The sequence below is a fragment of the Drosophila albomicans genome, chromosome X (genome assembly GCF_009650485.2).
Source record: "Drosophila albomicans strain 15112-1751.03 chromosome X, ASM965048v2, whole genome shotgun sequence".
Taxonomy (NCBI): domain Eukaryota; kingdom Metazoa; phylum Arthropoda; class Insecta; order Diptera; family Drosophilidae; genus Drosophila; species Drosophila albomicans.
In genome coordinates, this window is record NC_047627.2 from 12,493,739 (window position 1) to 12,514,387 (window position 20,649).

Sequence of the window (20,649 nt, forward strand, 5' to 3'; positions counted from 1 at the left end):
CTCAGGTATTAAGCAACTTTTGTCTACGATCAAAATCACCATGTCTTATTTCAGTTCTTGATAATAAAGATTCAATTGGCAAATTCATTTATCACCGTTATTTGGTAGTCTAAAAATGCGAAATCATTATTAAGAATGCAGTCAGAAATTGTTGATAAATTTAACCACTCAATGTTTCACATTCAATCATAGCAGAGTAAACCAAATCCAATTGATTTATGGTATCAAGGGTATTATAACTTTGTGACTTCAGGATTTCTTAATAACAACAGCAAATGAGACATATCCGACCCATAAAGTATATATAGACCTTATCAATATGTAGTTTATGTAATAGAATATCAATACACCACATAAAACCCTCGGTATATTTTGTATCTTTTTGGGTATAATCATTTGGTATATTTTAATAACAATACTGCGAACTTTTGCTTTGATTAAAATGCAGTCGAGAACATTCGACTTGGTTTATTATTAACATATTATTCATTGAACTGCTGTTTTTATATAAAATATACTATACATTATAGTTTACCTTATACTTTACATTATAATGCACTATATTATATACTATTCTATATAATAAACATTATACTCTTTTATACTATTATATACTATAGTACAGAATAAGCGCTAAGAAACCTTGTGACCTCAAGTTCTATCTGAATACAAATTAAATTTAAATAAACTGTTGTCTAAATGTATAAACTTGTAGTTAAAATGAATACAAATTAAATTGTATTGAACAATTTTAAATAAACTTTACTCGAAATTGAAATTGACTTTCAATATCTTACAAACTAAAAAATTTTGTTTATTTTTATGAATTGTTTTACATAAAAGTGTGTAGCTTAAATTTTGATCAGAAATTGTTGTTACACAACTATAATATCGTTAATTTCCTCTTATATTGTAATTCATGGTCGTCGCCAAGGAGAAGGACATTCAAAGCGTATACGCATAATAAATAGAGAAACATTAAAAGCAAATTTGAAGCATATCGCTCTAATTGTTGCTGAGATCGGAGCACGCACTTCCCGGAACCGAATTCAATTAATCATTCATTTTAGTGAACAAAGCAAACGTTCAATCGGTGGACAACATCGCTTGAATAATTGTCGAACACACACACACACACACACACACACATTTATCGAGTTCATTTCATTTTCGGCCACCATTTTAAGAGCGCATTGTGTGTGTTTGCATTCGTTTTGACCTCGTGGCCAATTGGCCATAATGAGCATTGAACACGTTCAAGCACAAGTTATCGATAAGGACAACAACAATAATAAACACAAACACAAACACAGAGCTGAAAATGCCGAGCAAACATTTTGTATCGCAGCAAAAATTCACAAAAGCGCAAAATTAGCAAAAAAAAAAAAAGAAGAAAAATCACTGCAAAAGTGTGAGAGAGAGAGAGAGAGAGATAGAGGGAGGAAGAGGAGAAGAGGGCAAGCAATGTGGATAAGAGGCAACTTCAAAGCCGGCAAAGTCAAACGAGCTGGCTGACACTTTTGGCCAAAAATTGTTGTTGTTTTTTGTTTTTATTTTCTGCTTAGCTTGTTGTTGTTGTTGTTGTTGTTGTCCTGCCTGCTGCTGCTGACGAAGATCAAACAGCGCGTGGTCGAGGCGAGATAAACGTGCGAGGCACACCGCAAAGGCGACAACACACAAATTCCAAGCATTGCAATGACAGCGCAAGCAAAACGATTGTGTGCCAGTGTGTGTGTGTGTGTGTGTGTGTGTGTGTGGTAACCAGTTGAGTGTGTGTTTTGTGTGTCGCAGATAAACCACTGAGAAATGCTTTAGGGTCTGGCCGTGGTTTTGACTTCGCGTTTCAACCTCAGATTATTACTCTCGAGCAGAAACCGAAAATCGTTTATCTTCAATTGTTTAGTTTAATGAGTTTGCAGTCATTTGCAAATCGAAAATGATTTCGTATTATGACAATTTATTCAATTTTTAATAAACAAATTTTTAGCTTACAAAAACAAACTTTAAATCAAGTAAGAAAGTTACAGTCGAGTGTGTTCGACTGTGAGATACCCGCTACCCATTTTTAATAAAGGCAAAATATTGCGGTATCATTTGCAAAATATACCGAAAATACTAAAAAAAAATACTAACAATATACCATATGGTATGTTTGGTATATCGATATAGTACCGCATTCAAAATATACCATAGACGGCACAATATACCAGATTGTCAGCCAAAGCAACTAAGACCCCTAGAAAGTTTCCAATTTTTATTGGATCACTACCAAATTTTCAGAAATCATAACTGTAGTAATTATTGTATATACCAAAATTCGCAACTCTAGCTTTAACATTACGCTTGTTATTCGATTTTTTTGATTTGCGGGGGCGGAAGTGGGCGTGGCAAAAATTTGAAACAAACTTTATCTGCGTGCAAACATAACAAATGCTGTCGAAAAAAAATTATAGCTCTATCTCTTATAGTCTCTGAGATCTAGGTGTTCATACGGACAGACGGACGGACGGACATGGCTTTATCGTTTCATTCATCACATTTCCTGCCGGCACAAAGTTATAATACCCTTCTACCCTATGGGCAGCGGGTATAAAAACTTAAAGCGAGCTTTCGATACCGACTAAAGTGTTTCTATTGTAGTATAGTATATAAATATATTTTACATAGTATATAGTATGTTGTTCAGTAAAAGTATACTAAGTATACTTTAGTATAAGTATAAGCATACATAAATACCAAAACAAACAAATCAATTGTTTATTTTAATGAGTACGCAGATGATAGAGATTGAAGTATTTTTATTAGTGTGTTATATTAAAGAGTAAATATTATAGTATAAAGAGTATTTTAGAGTATAAAATGTAGTATATTATATAGTATAATAAACAAAACAATTCAGTTTAATAAATTTGCAGTTATTTGCAATCGAAAAATGATTTCAAATTTTGAAAATTCATTCACTCTCAATATTAAGTAAAATTTGCAGCAATTTATAAATATTCATAGATTGTTTTCTACCAGAGTGAAAAGCCCTTCAGGCTGAGCCAACAACTCGAAGTCGAAGTCGAAAAACTGAAAATAAAAATCAAAATACAAAATACAAAAAGGCCTCAAGCATTGTCTCAATTTGTGTGTGTGCAATATTTTCAACTTCAACTAAAATGAATATTAAATACTTTGCATAGAGCAGCACAAAATGCCTCTCGGCCAGAGAGCAAAGAGAAAATTGTAATATTTCGTTTAAGATTGTGTAAATTATGTTGAAAAATGTAAGCGGAGATTTAAGAAATTGCACATTCAACACCTTTGGGGCATTCACTGAAATAAATCAGTTTTATAGTTAAAGCTAAATATGAATGGAATTTCCATTTGTGTAATTCTTAAATAGCTTTAGAGAGAGAGAGAAGCATGATGCTAAGCAGTTTTCATTGTCAATACCTGGCATCAAGTTGAAGCGACGAGAAGGCTAGTCAGCTAGTCAGCTGGGAGCTCTTTAATAAGTTTTTGTTATTATATCGCATTATATATATACTACTATATATATATATTTTGTGCAAAATTTCGCTGGCAGCTCAATTTTTGTGTATGAAGAGAGAGAGTGGGTGGCAGTTAATCACGAGGCTTCGCTTTGTTTATGGCCCCCAACAATTTGTTAACGTTGCCGAATAACGTTTTTGGCCAAAAAGTGCCACCCGAAAAACAGCAATCGACCCAAACAAACAGTGGAGTGGGAAGGGGGGAAGTTTCGACCAAGAATCATGATTGAAAATGCCATCGAAGCAGGCCGACGGACGTTGGCAGCAGCGTTGGCGTATGCGGCGTATGCGTAATGTGCCTACCGAGGCGAAGGAAGAAACGGGGGCACAAAGGAGAAGGGGGGGGCGTCTGTTTTGAACATGCCATTGGATATGCAAATGTTTGGCCAAAGCACGTAAACACAATGTATGCAGGGCTCCTGTAGTATTTCTTTTCTTTTTCGTTTTTGGCTTTCTTGTTTCTCCTTCATTGAATTACAGTTGGCGGAAAAACTGTGAAGTAGCCTCAAGCCATGCGTGTGTATATGTGTGTGTGTGTGTGAGCAATCGAAATGTGTTTCAACGATTGTTCGGTCTTAACCCAACAAACAATGAAGAAATATGTATAATCAAAGACTTTTTCCTCTCTTACGTAAAAATTTGAGTTTGTTTTGCTTTCGGTCGTCGCGACTTTTCGTCTGGTTTCATTGCTCGTATTCTCATTCGCATTTGACTTTTTTGCGCCTATTTTGAGCTTTTCCTTTTGTCTCTCTCTCGCTCTGCCATGAAATCTACATTAGAATCTAAGACCCTAAAAACTGAGCTCACCAAACGCAATTTGCCTCGACTTAATATGCTACACTTCCCACTTCCACTTCCACATCCATTTCCATTTCCACATCCTTTAGCTCATTCTCAACTATACTACACTTGAGTCCTTATCCTTATCCTCAGCTCTGCTCAGTCTCATTCCCTTTCACTTCCATCACATCCATTTGTTCTCCATTCTCCGTTCCCTCTGTGTGCATTTCCTTTATGGCATTTTCACTTTACGCTTTGCAGCTCGAACAAAACACGAGAATATACAAAACAAAAAGAAAAGAAAGCATAGACTGAAAACGAAAAGAAAATCAGAAATATTCCGTGCAGTTTCCTTAACTAACCTTAGCATCCTTCTATCTCTCGCTCTCTCTCTCTTTCTCTATGCTAGGCTCCTCTTATATTCTCTCTTTCGAATTTGCTTTTATTTTGTCGACATTCACTTTGCTCTTGGCTCCCAAATCCTTTTGGAAAAGGCTTAATGTCTGATTTGGCTGCTCTGGTAATCCGCTTTCGACTGCGGGACACTGAAGGGAAAAGGGACAGAGCGAGAGAGCACGAGAGAGAGCGAGAGAGAGAGAGGGAGATAGCAAGTGAGCCATGTGGCTAAAGTCTTTGCCGTATGAATATAAAATCTTTGCTTATTATACACTACTCGCACTCTTCCCCTCTGCCCTCTGCCCTCCACCCTTTTGCCCTGTGTGTCGACCTGATTGACACACTTCGGCCTTGTGGAAACCTTGAATGGCATTTGGCAAAACTTAAGTTGACATCTCTCTATGATATCTAGGCGCTTGTAATGCTTCCCCCACACCCCCACACCCTCGATGCCCAAAGCCAATGATTACAATTTCCTTGCGAGTTAACTAATATTTCCCTTTTGCCGGGTGAACGTTAATAGATGAGCTTGTCAAATCATTAACATGCCACTAACATCACACTTTTGCCTGTCATCTTACGTTCGCTTTAACATTAATCTCCAACAACCTCGTTTACAATTTTTCATCTTTTTAAAATGAAAATTCATCGCCGATCTGACAGCTCAAATTGATAACATAATTCGATATTTTAATACTGACATTTAGTATATTTTCTTTTCCTGTTTCGAACTTTCCAGAATTCCTGTGTCAAGTAGGCCTTGAAAAGTTGACTTCGTTGATTGCTGTCAAAAAAATATTTTAGTTGTTCGCTCTTTCTGTGCAAACACAAAGTGTCGGGAATTTAAAAAGTTACAAATTTTTCTCTTCGAATTTATTTGTGGTGCGTTTTAAAGGTGATTAAAGTAAAGATAAGTGAAGTGCAGACAATTTATTGCGTGACAGTCAAGAATTGTGGCATTTTTTTATTGAACTTGCAAAGTTTTTTCCAATTATTTTAAAGAAAACCCGTGCAACTAATTTTAAAGTTGAAGTTGTAGAAGTGTTGACATATATTAACTGTCATTCACATGGTTTTCTTGAAATTATTATTATTATATTAATTATATTAAATTAATATAAAAATAAATATATAAAGTTAAGCTGGTTGCGTATTTCATAATCGATTTATCTATACTCTTCTTATTCTTCTATCGAGACTACTTCAGTTCGCTTGTTACATTGATTATCTTTTAATAAGCAAATTTACTTATTATTTGTATTTTTATGTATGTATACTTATTATATTTAATTATTATTATTACTTATTTATATATTCACTTTCTCCTACAGCTTGTTCAAGCAACGAGGAATTCTTTATCAATTTTAATAATTCAATTTTGATTTTGATTCTCTGTTCAAATCATCGAGAAGTCTCGCACATAATGGAGAATTTGATTGAGAAACAACTTTTGGACGTTGCTGAGAAGCTTACAGAACTTGTGGCTGAGAACAAAGAAGCTGCCACAGCCAAAGTTGAGTCTGAAGTTGAGTCTGAAGTCCAAATCAAGTTGGAGCCTTTGGAGGAGATTGAAGTTCATTCTGTGCAGGAGGAGGAGGCAAAGCTCCAGTTAGACGATGAAGCTGGCAAGTTGAATGTTGAGATATTAATCGAGAATAAGGAGATCAAGACTGAGACTGAGACTGAGACTGAGAACGAGGAAGAGAGTTTTGAATCGGCTGATGAAGCTGGCCAGTTGAATGTTAAGATATTGATCGAGATTAAGGAGATCAAGACTGAGACTGAGAATGAGGAAGACAGTTTTGAATCGGCTGATGAAGCCTCGACATTTTTAACACCCACTAGCTCTCGTTCTCGTTCCCGTTCCCGGAGTAGCACACCGGAATCGTCTCCCATGAGACCGATCATTACGTCTCCAGTTCCTCGACGCCAGCCACCACCTAAAGTTGAGGAACTCTCTGAAACATCCGAGTCTTCGATGGAGAATGAACAAGAAGAGGAAGAAGGCGATGAGACATTTGTGAAGAAGGAGCCCGATGTCGATGACTCTGAGAACAAGTTGGTCATCGATGAGAACGGTGAGACAGAGATCAAGCCGGATAGCAACAAGAAAGTCGAAGCAAAGGAAATGGCTGATGCTGCTGGGGAAATTCAAGAAGCCGCCAACGAGATTCATGGCAATGCAGAGCAGTTGGAGAAAGTTGAGAAAGCAGTTGCCAATGAAGAATCGGAATCTAAAGATGAGGAAGGACTCTCGATGAAGCGAAAGATGTATGACAACCAGTCTGATGGATTCGAAAAGAAGAAGAAAGTTCCAGAGTCAAAGGAACTTAAAAATGTTCTTAAGTAAATGACAAATGACTCAGTACAAAACACATTTGCATTTTTGCATTTTACAAATTCAAAAATGTCATTATATCAATAATAATTGATATTCTCAAGAAAACATCAAACAAAGCAACGTAACAAAATGGAATTTGGTACCATTTAATTTATTTCTTCTCCTGATGAAAAAAAACTTCGTTTTTGGCAATTATATTTAAATGTTTCACATTTATGTTGAGCCATTAATTAAAATAAATAAAAATAAATAAAATTTCGCTAAAATTCATTAATTCATTCAAGATTGAAAAATATTGAGAGTGCAAGTTTTTTTTATTTATTTTTTATTTTTTTGTTATTTGTTGAAGTTCAACCTTTCATTGAATTGCGCAGTATTTGAACCCGAGACTTCGGAACATGTTAAAATTGATTCGTCTCAGCTCTATAAGCTAAGCTATAACTAAAAAGACTGGAAACTTAAATTGAAATTCGAGAATTTTGTATCCGAAGCGCAATATCTAGTTAGAGCAATAGTTAAAGATCGAATAATGTTATATAGAAAAAAAATTGATTTTTATAGGTGACTTTATAAAAATTTTTAAATATTTTGTTTACCATTTTGGAAATACTTATCAACATATGATAATTAGATATTTATGTAAATTATTTGTCTTCCAAACATACTTATTCGTATATATATGCATTCGTATACATAATACGAGGAGCTCAATTTATTGTGCCCATAAAAGTATGCAATGTTTTATTCATTAATTGCAATAGTGTACAGTCTTTAGAAGACTTAAACGATGTCATCCTCAAGACCTGCTGGCTCGGGTCTTGACCTAATAATTAACAGCGATTTCCTTATATCCTTAGGTTCAATTTACACAATCTTTATTTATTTTATATTTATTATGTGCTGCTGACATAATTAATTTTCTTTTTATTATTTCTGATTTGTTTAAGTTGCCCAGTTAGGTAACAGTGCACCTTTCTTTGTTATCATTTCGTTATTATTTTAATAAAAAAAAAAAAAAAAAAAAAAAAAATAGTGTACGCAATTTATATAATTTAATGTAGTCTAAATTTAGTAATTGATTTTTTTAATATAAATCTTGTAAATATGAATACAAAAAGCTTTGCCATACTGGTAATGCGATTAAAACTTAGCTAAGAAAAATGGCAGAAAATAAGTTGAATAAAAAGAAGTCTCACAAAAAAATAAAATACAAAATATATATTTTTAATATGCCTATTTCTTTTCATTTCTTCATTTCTTTTTAAATTTAATTAATTTAATTTATTTTGAAATTTGTTTTATGCTGACACTGCCATGATAATAATTAAATACTATAGCGCGTATTTAAATTGCGTTATTAGCTGTTTCATTGCTCGATTGTGACAGCAAAGTGAAATGTAATTATTTTGATTATTTGGACATGTTTGTGTGTGTGTGTGTGTGTGTGTGTGTGTGTGTGTGTGTGTGTCTGTTCATTTCGTGCGACATCATTAGCTGCGATTATTTGGCGAACCTGCCAAGCGAAAAAGCCACCGTAAAAAGCAATTAGTAAAGCTACTTAATCAACCATTATTTTTTATAGCGATAGCTTAAGTGTGCATAAAATTCGATATTGATTGAGCGCCGTTGTTGCAGTTTATTTTGTTAATGTTACGCAACTATTTACAATTTAAATGAGTTAAACGTAGTCTGGGCTTAACTTTGATGACTCGAAAAATATATTTATATCTAGCCAGGTGAAAACAATTTAAATCAGAACAGTAGCGAATTCCAATATGAACGGAATTCCAATATTCCAAGGCACTTTCCACAACAAAAATCTTAAGGAGAATGCAAACACACATATTTAAAAGAGAAAACATCTGGATTTGCAAAGGCAAAGTTTGTTTACAAAAGCAAGCGAGTGCGCGATAGTCAACGTCCAAAGCAAGCATTCGCTGATCGTGTCACACTTCATTAGCAAAAGCAGAGAGCAAATCTCCACAACGACTATGCTTGGTTGCGAGTGGGAGAGAAAGCGCGGTAGTCAACGTTCAAAGCAAGCATTTGCTGATCGTGTCACACTTCATTTGCAAAACCAGAGAGCAAATCTCCACAACAACTGTGTTTACTTGCGAGTGTGAGCGAAAGCGCGGTAGTCAACGGCCAAAGCAAGCATTCGCTGAACGTTTCACACCAAAGCAAAGAGCAAATCTCCACAACAACTCTGTTTACTTGCGAGTATGAGCGAAAGCGAGATAGTCTACCAAAGCAAGCGTTCGTTTATCGTATTTAACACACACATGTGCTCACATATTAGAGTAGAGGCTCATCTGCATTTGCAAAAGCAAGGAGTAAAGCTCAGCATCAATTATGTTTGCATGCAAGTGCAAGCGAGTAGGCAGTATTCAACTGTCAAAGCATGCGTTTGTTGATCGTGTCTATCACACAGACTTTGTCAGCGATGTATCAATATAATTTGTATTTGCAAAAGCAGAGAGAAAATCACAACAACAAATATATTGCTGGTGAGAAAGCAAAGGAAGTAAGTGCGAGAGAAGAGCTCTGCATTATTGTCTTGAATATGGATTGTGTGAAAATGTTTTTAGCTCGCGTTTACTTTTGATGCTTCTTAATTCATGTGAAATTAAATATTCGATGTATTTAAATGTTCTAAAATATACATACATATATATATATTTTTTTTTTAGTTTTTCATATGCCAAGGATGGCTATTGTAACATTGTTATGATACTTCTATTGTATCAGAATATATCTCTAATGAAATTAGCAATGAAACATTGAAAACATTTGTTCATTTCTCTTTGGTTATTCGCATAGTCAACATTTTTAATTTGGTTGCGAAGCGTCTGCCTCTTATTGGATTTGGCCCTTTGTTCATTTCAATTAAATATTCTTTTTCATTCGCCATAGCTAAGCTAATGATTTTCGAGCTCATTGCGTATACCCCAAGAACTAATAACTTGCATCTGCAACCGTAATTAGATTCCTTTTTACCGCAATGCCAAACTCATTCCCATTCTCGTTCCCATTCCCATTCTCGTTCTTATTAGAATTCTTATTCACATACGCATTCGTTTTGTTCTGTGTTCTGTGCTCTGTTTTTATCCCTTTTGCAATCCTGCTGCTTATTGCATTTCCCGTTTTAATTCCAATTCCTAGTCTCCCATGACTATTCGCATTGCTATTGCTATTAACTATTCCCTTTTTGCTTGTCCAGCTCTCTCTCTCTCTCAGCTGCTCAACAGGTTGTCGTCGCCGCTTTAATTGGCGCAGAGCAATATTCCACTTTTCCTCTTTTACCTCCTCCACCACCTACTCTTCTTCATTCTACGTTCCTTCGCTCCTTCTACGTTTTCTCTGTTTGTGTGTGTGTGCATGTTTGTGGTGAGGTGAGAAATTGGTGGAGAGAACGAGAGCTATTTATAGAAGCCACGACTGCCACTGTATGTGTGCGAGAGTGTGTCCCCTCGCCTATCTCCCTCTCTGTCGCACTCGCACCCCTTTTATCTGTCCTCTCACAGTGCGCAAGGTGTCAGCCTGAGGCTGTAAGCGTTGACAGCCAAACGGAAAATCATTTCACATGCTGTTGGCAACATCGACAGCGACGTCGACGTCGACGTCAGTATCAGAATCAGAATCAGCTTCAATTCTCCGCCGCCGCCCCCCCGTTGGCTCTACAATTTGAACTAGAACCGCAAAGCTTTACCCCCCGCACTCGAAACCACAAATTTGATCGCATCGCAATGTGGTAAAGTGGAGTCCAGTGAAGTGAAGTGGAGTGAAGTGTAGAGTAGACTGTAGCCGAGTGTCGCACTCTGCGCTGTTTGCAAAATAGTGAATGCATAACAGCATGTGTGTGAAATGATATCCGCACACACACACAGACACACACACACACATGTGGCTGGCCATTTCCGCCATTTGGCGCATTTGAATGGACTGCAAGCGGAGGACTTAGAGCTTTAATACCCAAGCGCTGTAACACTAAAAGAATGCCGAAAATCTGCCTCAATTATATCATTCAACTGACATTAAATAGTGGCCAAAGGATTCTGTTCCATTTAGCAAAAACAAATCCCATCTGCATTCGCTTTAGATGTAGCACAAAGCGATGGCGAATAAATGGAATTTGCATTCTCAAAAAGCAATGCTAGAGAGTTGTTTCTAACGGGATTAAAATCAGGTAAAGAAACGAAATCGAAAATAAATAATATTTGTCCTCCTCTAAAATATGCTTGGTCTTATTTTTGTGCAAGTTTATCTAATGTACTGAATTAGATTTCAATGATAATTTAATTTGCTTGTAGACAAAATAGAAAGCTATCTTAAACAAGTAAGAAAAGTAAAGTTGAGCGTGTTCGACTGTTTGATATCCATTTACAAATAATAATTCAAATATATTAATTTAATATATACCACAAAAATACTAAAATATACCAATATATTTCTTTTTGGTATATCCAAATATACCAAAATATATCTATGTAACTTTTATAATACCTCTATATCCTATGTTGCTTAATAATATTCTAACTATCATTTAAAAATGAATTAATTCAATAAAATTGAAAATATAATTTTTGAGTGGAACACCAGAATTTCATGCATCAATTTTAAAGTTGTTGTTTTAAGGGACCAAGATATTTTATATATATAGTAATATCATTTTAAAATACACTTTCAACAACTGTTAAATGCTTTTAGACCATTAAAAACTAATCGGATTTGAAATTCAAGAAATCTGAAAGCAATTATAAAGAAAAGACAACATTTTCTCTAGCAATCTTAATACAGAAATTTCTCTAATATATTTTATATTAGAAATAATATTTAAAATTCACTTTCTACATATTTTAATCTCTTAATCATATAATATAATTTGACATTCAATAACAAAACAAATATTTGTCAATGTTGAAGTTGTTTCAATGAAAAAAGATATTAATATTATTTTAATGAAATCTCCATATCTGTTAAATGTTATTAAACACCCGAATAATTTAATTTACTCATTTATTTAAAATTCAAGAAATTTAACGGAAAGTTGAAATAGTTTGTCAATCAGTTTTGATGTTGTTTCAATCGATAAAATGCCATTTGAATGTACTCTTCACATCTGTTACTCTTCTTACTATTATCTAATTTGATTTGAAATTTTATAAATACAAAAAGAAATCAATTTTCAAATTGAAGTTGTTTCAATAATATGATATATTAGTATTATTATTGTAGTGCACTCTTCACAACTATCCAGTTTGATTTAAAATTTAATAAATTTTAAAGCATTTATAATGGAAAGTATATGAATATATAAATCTTGAAGAAGAAGATTCAATGAAGAAAGAAATCTGTTAATCTTCTTACTATTTTCTTATATGCATTTGAAATTTAAATAAATCTAAAAGTTGAAGTTATTTCAATAACATAATACTAATTCTTAATAATATTATTATAATGCAGTTTCCACATCTGCTACTTTCCTCACTATTATCGAATTTGATTTAAAATTTAATAAGTTTAAAAGTGTTTATAACGGAAAGTTGATATATTTTGTGAATAATTCGTGAAGTAGAAGATTCAATGGATAAAGATATTATATATTTTTATCACTCTCCACATCGTTTACTCTTCTTACTAATATCTAATTAAGAAATTATTTATTCGCTATATTATTTTATTGCACTCTCCACATCTGTTAATCTTCTTACTATTATCTAAATTTAATTTAAGATTTATAATGGAAAGTTTATAAATTTTGTTATTCAATCTTGAAGTTGAAATTTCAATGGATAGAGAAATAATCTATTCGTTATATTATTTTATTGCCTTCTCCACATCTGATACTCTTCTTACTATTATCTAAATTTAATTTATGATTAAATGTTAAAACATTTATAATGGAAAGTTAATGTATTTTGACATTCAATGGATAGAGAAATAATCTATTCGTTATATTATTTTATTGTACTCTCTCCATTTTGTAATCTCCTTAATGTTATCTAATTCACATTTGAAAATTATTAAATTTTGTAATAATTGAAATAAAGTTTTGGACTACTTACGCTGCGAGTTGGAACGCCGTATTATGTTCTCGAGGAATGTGTTCTGTGGCGCAACCAGTCCGCGTCGTCCGCCAGGCATTTTGGCTGCCTACTTGCAACGCCGCGTCGCCGTCTTGCGATGACTCTGTTTGTGTTTGTGGTTGTTGTTGTTGCTGTGGTTGTTGTTGTTGCTGTTATGTTTTGTGGTTGTGGTTGTGTTGCTTGTTGGCTGCTCCTGTTCCTGTTGAATGTTGCTTCTATTGCCGATGGTTGCACCTCGAACACCTGCTGCACTCGACTGTTGAATGAAGTTAGTCGACTCGCCTTCTACAATGTGCTATTGGGCGTGCTTCCTGGACTCGATCTCTACGCATTCGCTTACAGATGCATCGCCGCGATGACGTTGACGTTGACGGTGACTGAGCCGATGGTGGAGGAGGAGGCGACAACGACGGCGACGAAGGCGACAAGGAGAACGCTGAGCAGCGCTGCATTTCGACTGCGCTGGCCGGCCGCCATTTTGAGTTGATTACTCTCTAAAATACACGAGCACACACGCACATTCACACACACACACACTGACACACACACGCAAGCACTAATCACGCACACGCACTCACACACTCACGCACACACACACACGCACACACACGGAGAACGCGACGACAATTTCAATGTCAAGAATTGCAAATACAGCTTCACTTGTTGTTGTTGTTGTTGTTGTTGTTCTCGTTGTTGTTGTTGTTGTTGTTATGGCAGCTGCTGTCGCTTGATGTTGCTGTTGCTGTTGACCACTTGACCACTTCACACAGTCTTATCGGTTGCATATGGCACTGCAGGAGAGAAAGAGACAAAAAGACGAAACATTAGAGAATGAGTCAGAGATTAAGATGCTGAATTGCGAAATTATTTCAACATATGTTGAGAACGATTCAATATGTGATAATATTCTGTTCCGCTTATGGTATTTTTCATTAGTGTTAGTATTATATGTATATTAACAGGTGACAATATTCTGCTTTGTCTATATATGGTATTTTTCACTAGTCTTGGTATATTACTACTATTATATGTATATTTATGTGTGACCATATTCTGCTTCGCTAATATATGGTATTTTTCACTAGTATTGGTATAGTATATAGTATTATATGTATATTTATGTGTGACCATATTCTGCTTCGCTAATATATGATATTTTTCACTAGTATTAGTACTATATTATAATATAGTATTTTATATTAATATGTTTGGTTTATATATGGTATTTTATAATATTGTATTTAATATTATATTCTGTGTTGTTTATTTATGGTATTTTTGCCTGGTATTAGTATTATATTATAATAAAGTATTATATATTTATATGTGACCATATTTTGCATTGCGTATATATGGTATTTTTCACTAGTATTACTATTATATTATAATATAGTATTTTATGTTAATAGCTGACAATATTTTGCTTTGTTTATTTATGGTATTTTTCACAAGTATTAATAATTATTACAATATTATTATGTGACCATTTTCTGCTTTGCTTATATACGGTATTTTTTTTACTAGTATTGGTATTAAATTATACTAAACATTGCCCAAAATTATACGACGCCTCTTGGAGTTTTGTTTCTTTGCTCGTAGCTACAATTATGTATTTTATATTATATTATTGTATACAATTATGTGTAGAATTCTTTGTAATTTCATAAATTTCGGGAAAAAGTCAATTAATAGAATATCATTAATCGTTAAACATTAATATCAAATGGAATCGGAAATTATATTTAAAAATTCAAGAAGTTAAATTTCAGCTTCAAGAATATTCTGTATTATTCGCAAATTATGAAATAGGAAATGCAATCTTTGGAAAAACACATCCCTATGTTGACAATAATTATCAATGAGCATGACAGAATTTATTATTCTTTCATTATGCAAAATATATTAGGGAATATGCTTAGCATAATATCATAAGTGGTTGATTTTAAAGAAGAGTTGAAAGATATAGAGAGAGTGAGAGAGAGAACGAGAGAGAGAGAGATCGAGAGAGAGAGAGCGAGAGAAAAAGAGAAAGAGTGTATATGAGAGAGAGTGCGACAGAAAGTATTGTAAGAATGATGTGAAGAAAATAAATTGTAAGACAAGAATGCAGACAGCTACAAAATAGGAGACAGAGAGCGATACATATGAGTGAAGATTTAGATAGAGATGGAGATAGAGATAGAAAGAGAAGAATAGATTGTGAAAAAAGAGCGAGTTATTAGAGTTTGGCAGCGAGATAGGCAAAGAGGGAGAGAGAGAATAAAGAGAGACACTGAGATTGAGATGCTGTCGAGTGTCATTAAAGTAATTACACCTTTCGGTAGCCCGGTAATAGCTCCACTGTTGCCTTCCCCTTGCCCCACTTCCTGCTCCCTACACAAAGAGAACACGAAATGCATTTCGCCCTGCAATTGTTGTCAATTTGTCGCTGCTGCTGCTGCATAAATTAATAATGCAATTTATGTAATCAAATCCCCAGTTTCGCATTTAAGCATCATCATTTAACCCCTTCCCCCTCCCCCCCTCCTTTTCCCCTCCATCCCCTTCTAGCAATGCTCACATTGATTTGCGTGTGCAGTTGAGCAGAAATTGTGCAGACTGTGCGCAAGAGTTTTGCAATTAATTATGAAAACATCAGAGCGCACATTGCGTATACGTAATGCAATGCATTTGCCAAGCGTTTCGTGTCACTCGCTCTGGCTTTAATGCGCAAATTGTGGCTAAATGTGGCTTAACATCTGCGCTGACCAATTGACATCTCCACATCGACAGTCCACAGCGCAAACATTCGATGCGATTCACTTCGCTTCGCTTCGATTCGATTCGATTCGATTGTATAATTTGGCATTGTCCAGAGATGCCGTTGGCACCTAAGGGGAACAACATTACGTAAGCCAACGATGACCTACTAATTGCAAAAGTTATTACACTGAAAACTCATCCATTGTTTTACACTGAAAATCCTCTAAGCTTTTATCGCATTGAATTATTCAATTCAATGCATCAACTGCTGATTTAACATTTTATTTCAATTGCAATATTTATCGCTTACACAAAGTGTCAAATTTAATGGCTTTGATTTGCATTACAATTCACAATAATCTAAGCAATGTTAAATATAAATAATCTGGTTACAGAATAAACAAATTGTATCCAATTAGTTGACAGCAAAATAAAAAGTTTCTTAATTCTTTCATTATACTTTATTTTAATGAATTGAACGATTTTCAGTATTATGTCAATGAAAAATTTGATATATAAAATGAGTTTGTAAAATTCTTTTCATTTAAGGAAATTTTAATATTGAATAGAAATAAGCTAAGGCAGCTATAATAATTTCTAACTTTGTTACAAGTTGAAGTTAGAGAGTTATTTTTTTCATATATTTAAAATCTCAGTATTTTATGGTTTTCAAATTCGATAATTCGACTTAATTTGAATATTTGTAATCATCTAAAGAAATTTTGAATATTATATAGGATTAGGTTATATTAATTGCTAAATTTATAGAAAGTTGAAGTTAGAGAGTTTTCTCTTTTCACATATGTTTTACAGATTTCAGTATTTTATTATTTTGAATTTGAAGTTAGAAATTTCAAATTAATTTGAAAAATTCTTTTCTTTTAAAGAAATTTGAATATTAAGTAAAAATAATGTAGGTCAACTAAAATAATTAACAACTTTATTACAAGTTTGAGCTAGAAAGTTACTGATTCCTTATGTAGTTTATATTTTGGATTTCAGTATTTTATGGATATAAAATTCGAATTATAAAATTAATATGAAAATTTCAATTTCTCCAAAGAAATATGAATATTTAATAAAAATAAGCTAAAGCAGTTGGAATAATTTCCAACTTTATTGCAAGTTGAAGTTGGAGAGTATCTCATTTCATATACAGTATGTATTTCAGATTTCAGTATTTTTTAGATGCCAAATTCGAAGTATAAAACTATTTCGAAAAATTAAAAGAGTGATTTAAATATTAAATAGAAATAAACTAAATAAATGGGAATAATTGCTAACTTTATTACAAGTTAGAGTTAGCAAGTTAAACATTTCATACATAGTATTACGGATTTAAGTATTTTATGGATTGAAATTAAAAAATTTAAAATTTAAAAATTTAATTTGAAAATTTCTATTCCTCCAACGAAATTGGAATATAAAATAATGCAGAGCAACTAAAATAATTGCCAAGTTTATTGCAAGTTGGAGACTAATTTCTTAAATAAAGCAACACTTTTATGATATGTGCGATGGCAAGTTCTATATTAATTTCAGAGTAATAGCATCTCCAGAGCAATCTGAGAAAGGTGCGTGGAGCTGTAAAAGGCAAGCAGGCAAGAAGTAATTGAAGGAAGTGCAAGGAAAGACTACTAGTTAAAACATTTCCCTAATGCTGTTCGGGCAATTGTGTGCTGTGAATTGAAGTCGAGTCAAGTCGAGTCGAGTCGAGTTTGTAAAGATCTTTGGCGTAATCAAAAACGAAATGGGAACGAAGTGCTCAGTGGAGCACTCTGTTGGCTGTATGTTAATTGCATAGAGTCAAGAGGCAGGACTCCAGTAGCCCAGTCTCCCAAGGATATTCCTGGCTTTGTGTGTGCCACCTACGTTTGTTGTTTTAAATTATGATAATGATGCAGAGCACAGTCTGCTGTTGTTGTTGGCATTCTTGTTGCCGTTGCCGTTGCTGTTGTGTTGAGCTCAGTAATCTTTAATTTCATTAAAATTCAACCAAAGCAAGAGAGAGAGAAAAGGGAGGTCCTTTTGTGCCTGGCTTCGCTCGTAGCTCGTAGTTAGCAGCAGCCTTATTAGCAGGATGCGCGCACTTCAGCCAAAACGCTCTCAGGCATTCATGAATTTTCCGACTTTAGTGCGTTGCCAACGCGAATTGCCAGCCAAAGCATGGGCAGAGAAGCAGAAGAGACGCCAAGGAGACTGAGAACAGGTGCACTGAGAGAAAACAAACGTGCTCGAATCAAGGCATCAACAAAATTGCAGATTATGCATTCTTTTAATAAGAAACATTTGATTTTCAATTTGAGAATAAACAAAAAAACATTTTAATTTGTAAAATTGTTTATTCAAAACTATATAAAAAAACAAATTTTAAATTTTAAATGTAAACCGAAAATAAATTTGTGAAATGGTTCCTTAAAAATTAAAAAAAAAACCTATTTAAGATTTCAAATGTGAAGTGAAAACACAACATTTTTAATTTGTAAAAATATTTCTTAAAAACCTAAGAAAATAAACAAATTTGAAAATTCAAATATGAAACAAAAATACAAAAACAATTGAAATTTGTAATTGTAAATTTAAAAATTAAATAGAAGAACAAATTTGATACTTCAAATGTGAAAAAGTGAAAACACAGCATTTGAAATGTAAAAAATTGATTTTTTAAAGTAAAGTTTACAATTCAAATGAAAAGGAAAATTAGAAAAAAATTATAAAAAAAAACAAATTTATAAATTCAGAGGTGTGAAAATATAAATGAATTAAAATTTGTAAAAATGTTCGTTCAAAATCAGAAAAAATATAAATTTTAAAATTCATATGTGAAATGAAAACAAAATTTGTAAAATTGATAATTTGGAAAATAAAAAACTAATTTAAAATATTAAATATTAAGCGAGAACACACTTAAAATTGAAGATTTTAAATTTAAATAAAAAAGTTATCAAACATAAATTCAAAATTTTAATATGTAAAATTGTTTCTTAATAAAAAACAAAATTTGAAATTTCAAATGTGCAGTGAGAATACAACATTTAAAATTTGTAAATTTTTTTATTCAAATCTATAAGAAAAAAACTAGTTAAGAATTGAAAGGAAAATACAAAAATTCTATTTTTTAGGAACCATAAAAAAAAACTTTTGCCTTTGCAACAATTCATTGAACATTCGCTTGAAAATTATTTTTCAAATTAAAAAATTCTCATTTAAGATTAAAATTTCGTGTTTAGGATTACAAATTATGATTGCATGAAGAAAATTCGTAAGCCAAAAATGTTAGCAAGCTGCGTTTTCTCGTTGTAAGTCGAAGAAATCTTCAATTAAAATTTCAAGATTAGCTTTTCAACATTTTTTTTGTCGATGAAAAGCTTTAATCTTGTCGTTTGTTTTTCTCGCTGTGCATACTGAAGCAGACTAAAAACAAACTGTCTAAGAGCTAGAGAAATAGGAGAAAAGCTGAAGCTGAAGCTGACCCAGAAAAGAGCGAAAGAAAGGAAAGCGGAGTGCACACAAAAAGTTGTCAATAGTGCAAGTTAATCGTTCAGATTTAGGCTATTATGTGACTCAATTAGGGATAAGCAGAGACAGAGATAGAGAGAGGGGAGAGGGGAGAGAGAGGGACAGCTGCTGGCAAACAAACATGTTCGACGCTGACGTCAGAGCAAATGTCAACGGGGCGTATGATTATGTTCGTCTCGGCTTGTCAGAAATTCGTCAATATTTTAAGGCTTGTCAGAATTTCGTCAATATTTTAAGCAGTCACCAGAGTGTGGAGAGGGGGAAGAAGGGAGGGGTGGCAGGTGGATTAACTGAATGGATCTACATGTTGCCAGGTCACCTGCACATGCATTTTAAATCAAGCAAGCGCAAAACTGTGCCCATTTCTTTTACCCTCCGCCCAACTCCCAGCGGGCACAAAACTTGTCACACACACACAGAGTAAGAGTGAGAAGAAGAAGGGCGGGAGGGAGAGGGAGAGGGGGAAGGATGTGTTGGATGGAACCACAACTACTTTGGCTTTGACGTTGACGTCGTTTGGCGACCGAATGACCGACCGCATGTCGTTGGCGATGGCAACGCGTCAATGTTTGGCTTTTTCCTCTCTCTCTGTCTCTCTTCTCGTCTTGTCACCTTGCCCCACATGCCACATGCTACATGCCACTTGCCACTTGCCACATGCCACTTACTCGCCTGCCTGCCTTCTGCCTTCAGCCTGCTGCTGCTGTTCTGGCGACACCTTTTGTCAGTCCACAACGGGTTGGTCATACATTTTAATTTGTTACTGCGATAAGCCACTGTCTTCTCCCTCCTCACTCCTCACTCCTCCCTCCTCCCACCACTCCCCTCCTGCTTGTCACCCCTTTTCGGCGAGCTTCGTCCGTTCGCTTTTCTTCCTTTTTTCTGCATGTATTTTATGGCTCACTTAAAGTACGTCATAAAAATTAACACGAGTGGCAAGGTCAAGTGTTCAAATGGGCTACAAATTGCACTCTCTCTCTCTCTCTCTCTCGCTCTCTTTCGTTCACGCTCTTCTTCTTACTCCTAACTCCCTCTCCCATTCATCACATTGAACATATGAAAGATTTGTTCAATCGAAGTCTTTCAATATTTAAGTCTTGCTTTTCATACTCATTTTTATTCTCTTCTTCAAACTTAAGTTATGATCGCTTTTTTATAGTTTTTTTTTTGCTATAATATTAGACTATACTTTATTTTCTTTTTTATTTTCTTCTTCGGTATATTTTAGTATTTTTTCTGAATATTAATT

At 34.0% G+C, this 20,649-nt stretch overlaps 2 protein-coding genes across 22 annotated transcripts in view; one reads left to right on the top strand and one right to left on the bottom strand.

Moving 5' to 3' along the window:
• LOC117572412 (potassium voltage-gated channel protein eag) overlaps positions 1–20,649 on the bottom strand; it is an 80,910-nt gene that overhangs the window by 45,766 nt on the left and 14,495 nt on the right. For all 20 annotated transcript variants that reach the window (XM_052007107.1, XM_034256120.2, XM_034255925.2 and 17 more), the window contains exon 2: positions 13,119–13,930. In XM_052007107.1, the coding sequence (XP_051863067.1) occupies positions 13,119–13,197 (79 nt within the window). In that variant the 5' untranslated portion in view covers positions 13,198–13,930. The remainder of the gene's footprint in view (positions 1–13,118; positions 13,931–20,649) is intronic.
• Positions 5,496–7,305, top strand: LOC127565984 (DNA ligase 1-like). 2 transcript variants are annotated; one of them, XM_052007128.1, is made up of 2 exons: positions 5,496–5,594; positions 6,044–7,305. In XM_052007128.1, the coding sequence occupies exon 2, from the start codon at positions 6,136–6,138 to the stop codon at positions 7,060–7,062; it is 927 nt and encodes a 308-aa protein (XP_051863088.1). In that variant the 5' UTR covers positions 5,496–5,594; positions 6,044–6,135; the 3' UTR covers positions 7,063–7,305. The 2 variants fall into 2 exon arrangements, with proteins under 2 accessions (XP_051863088.1, XP_051863086.1); XM_052007126.1 differs by having other exon boundaries at positions 5,505–5,607.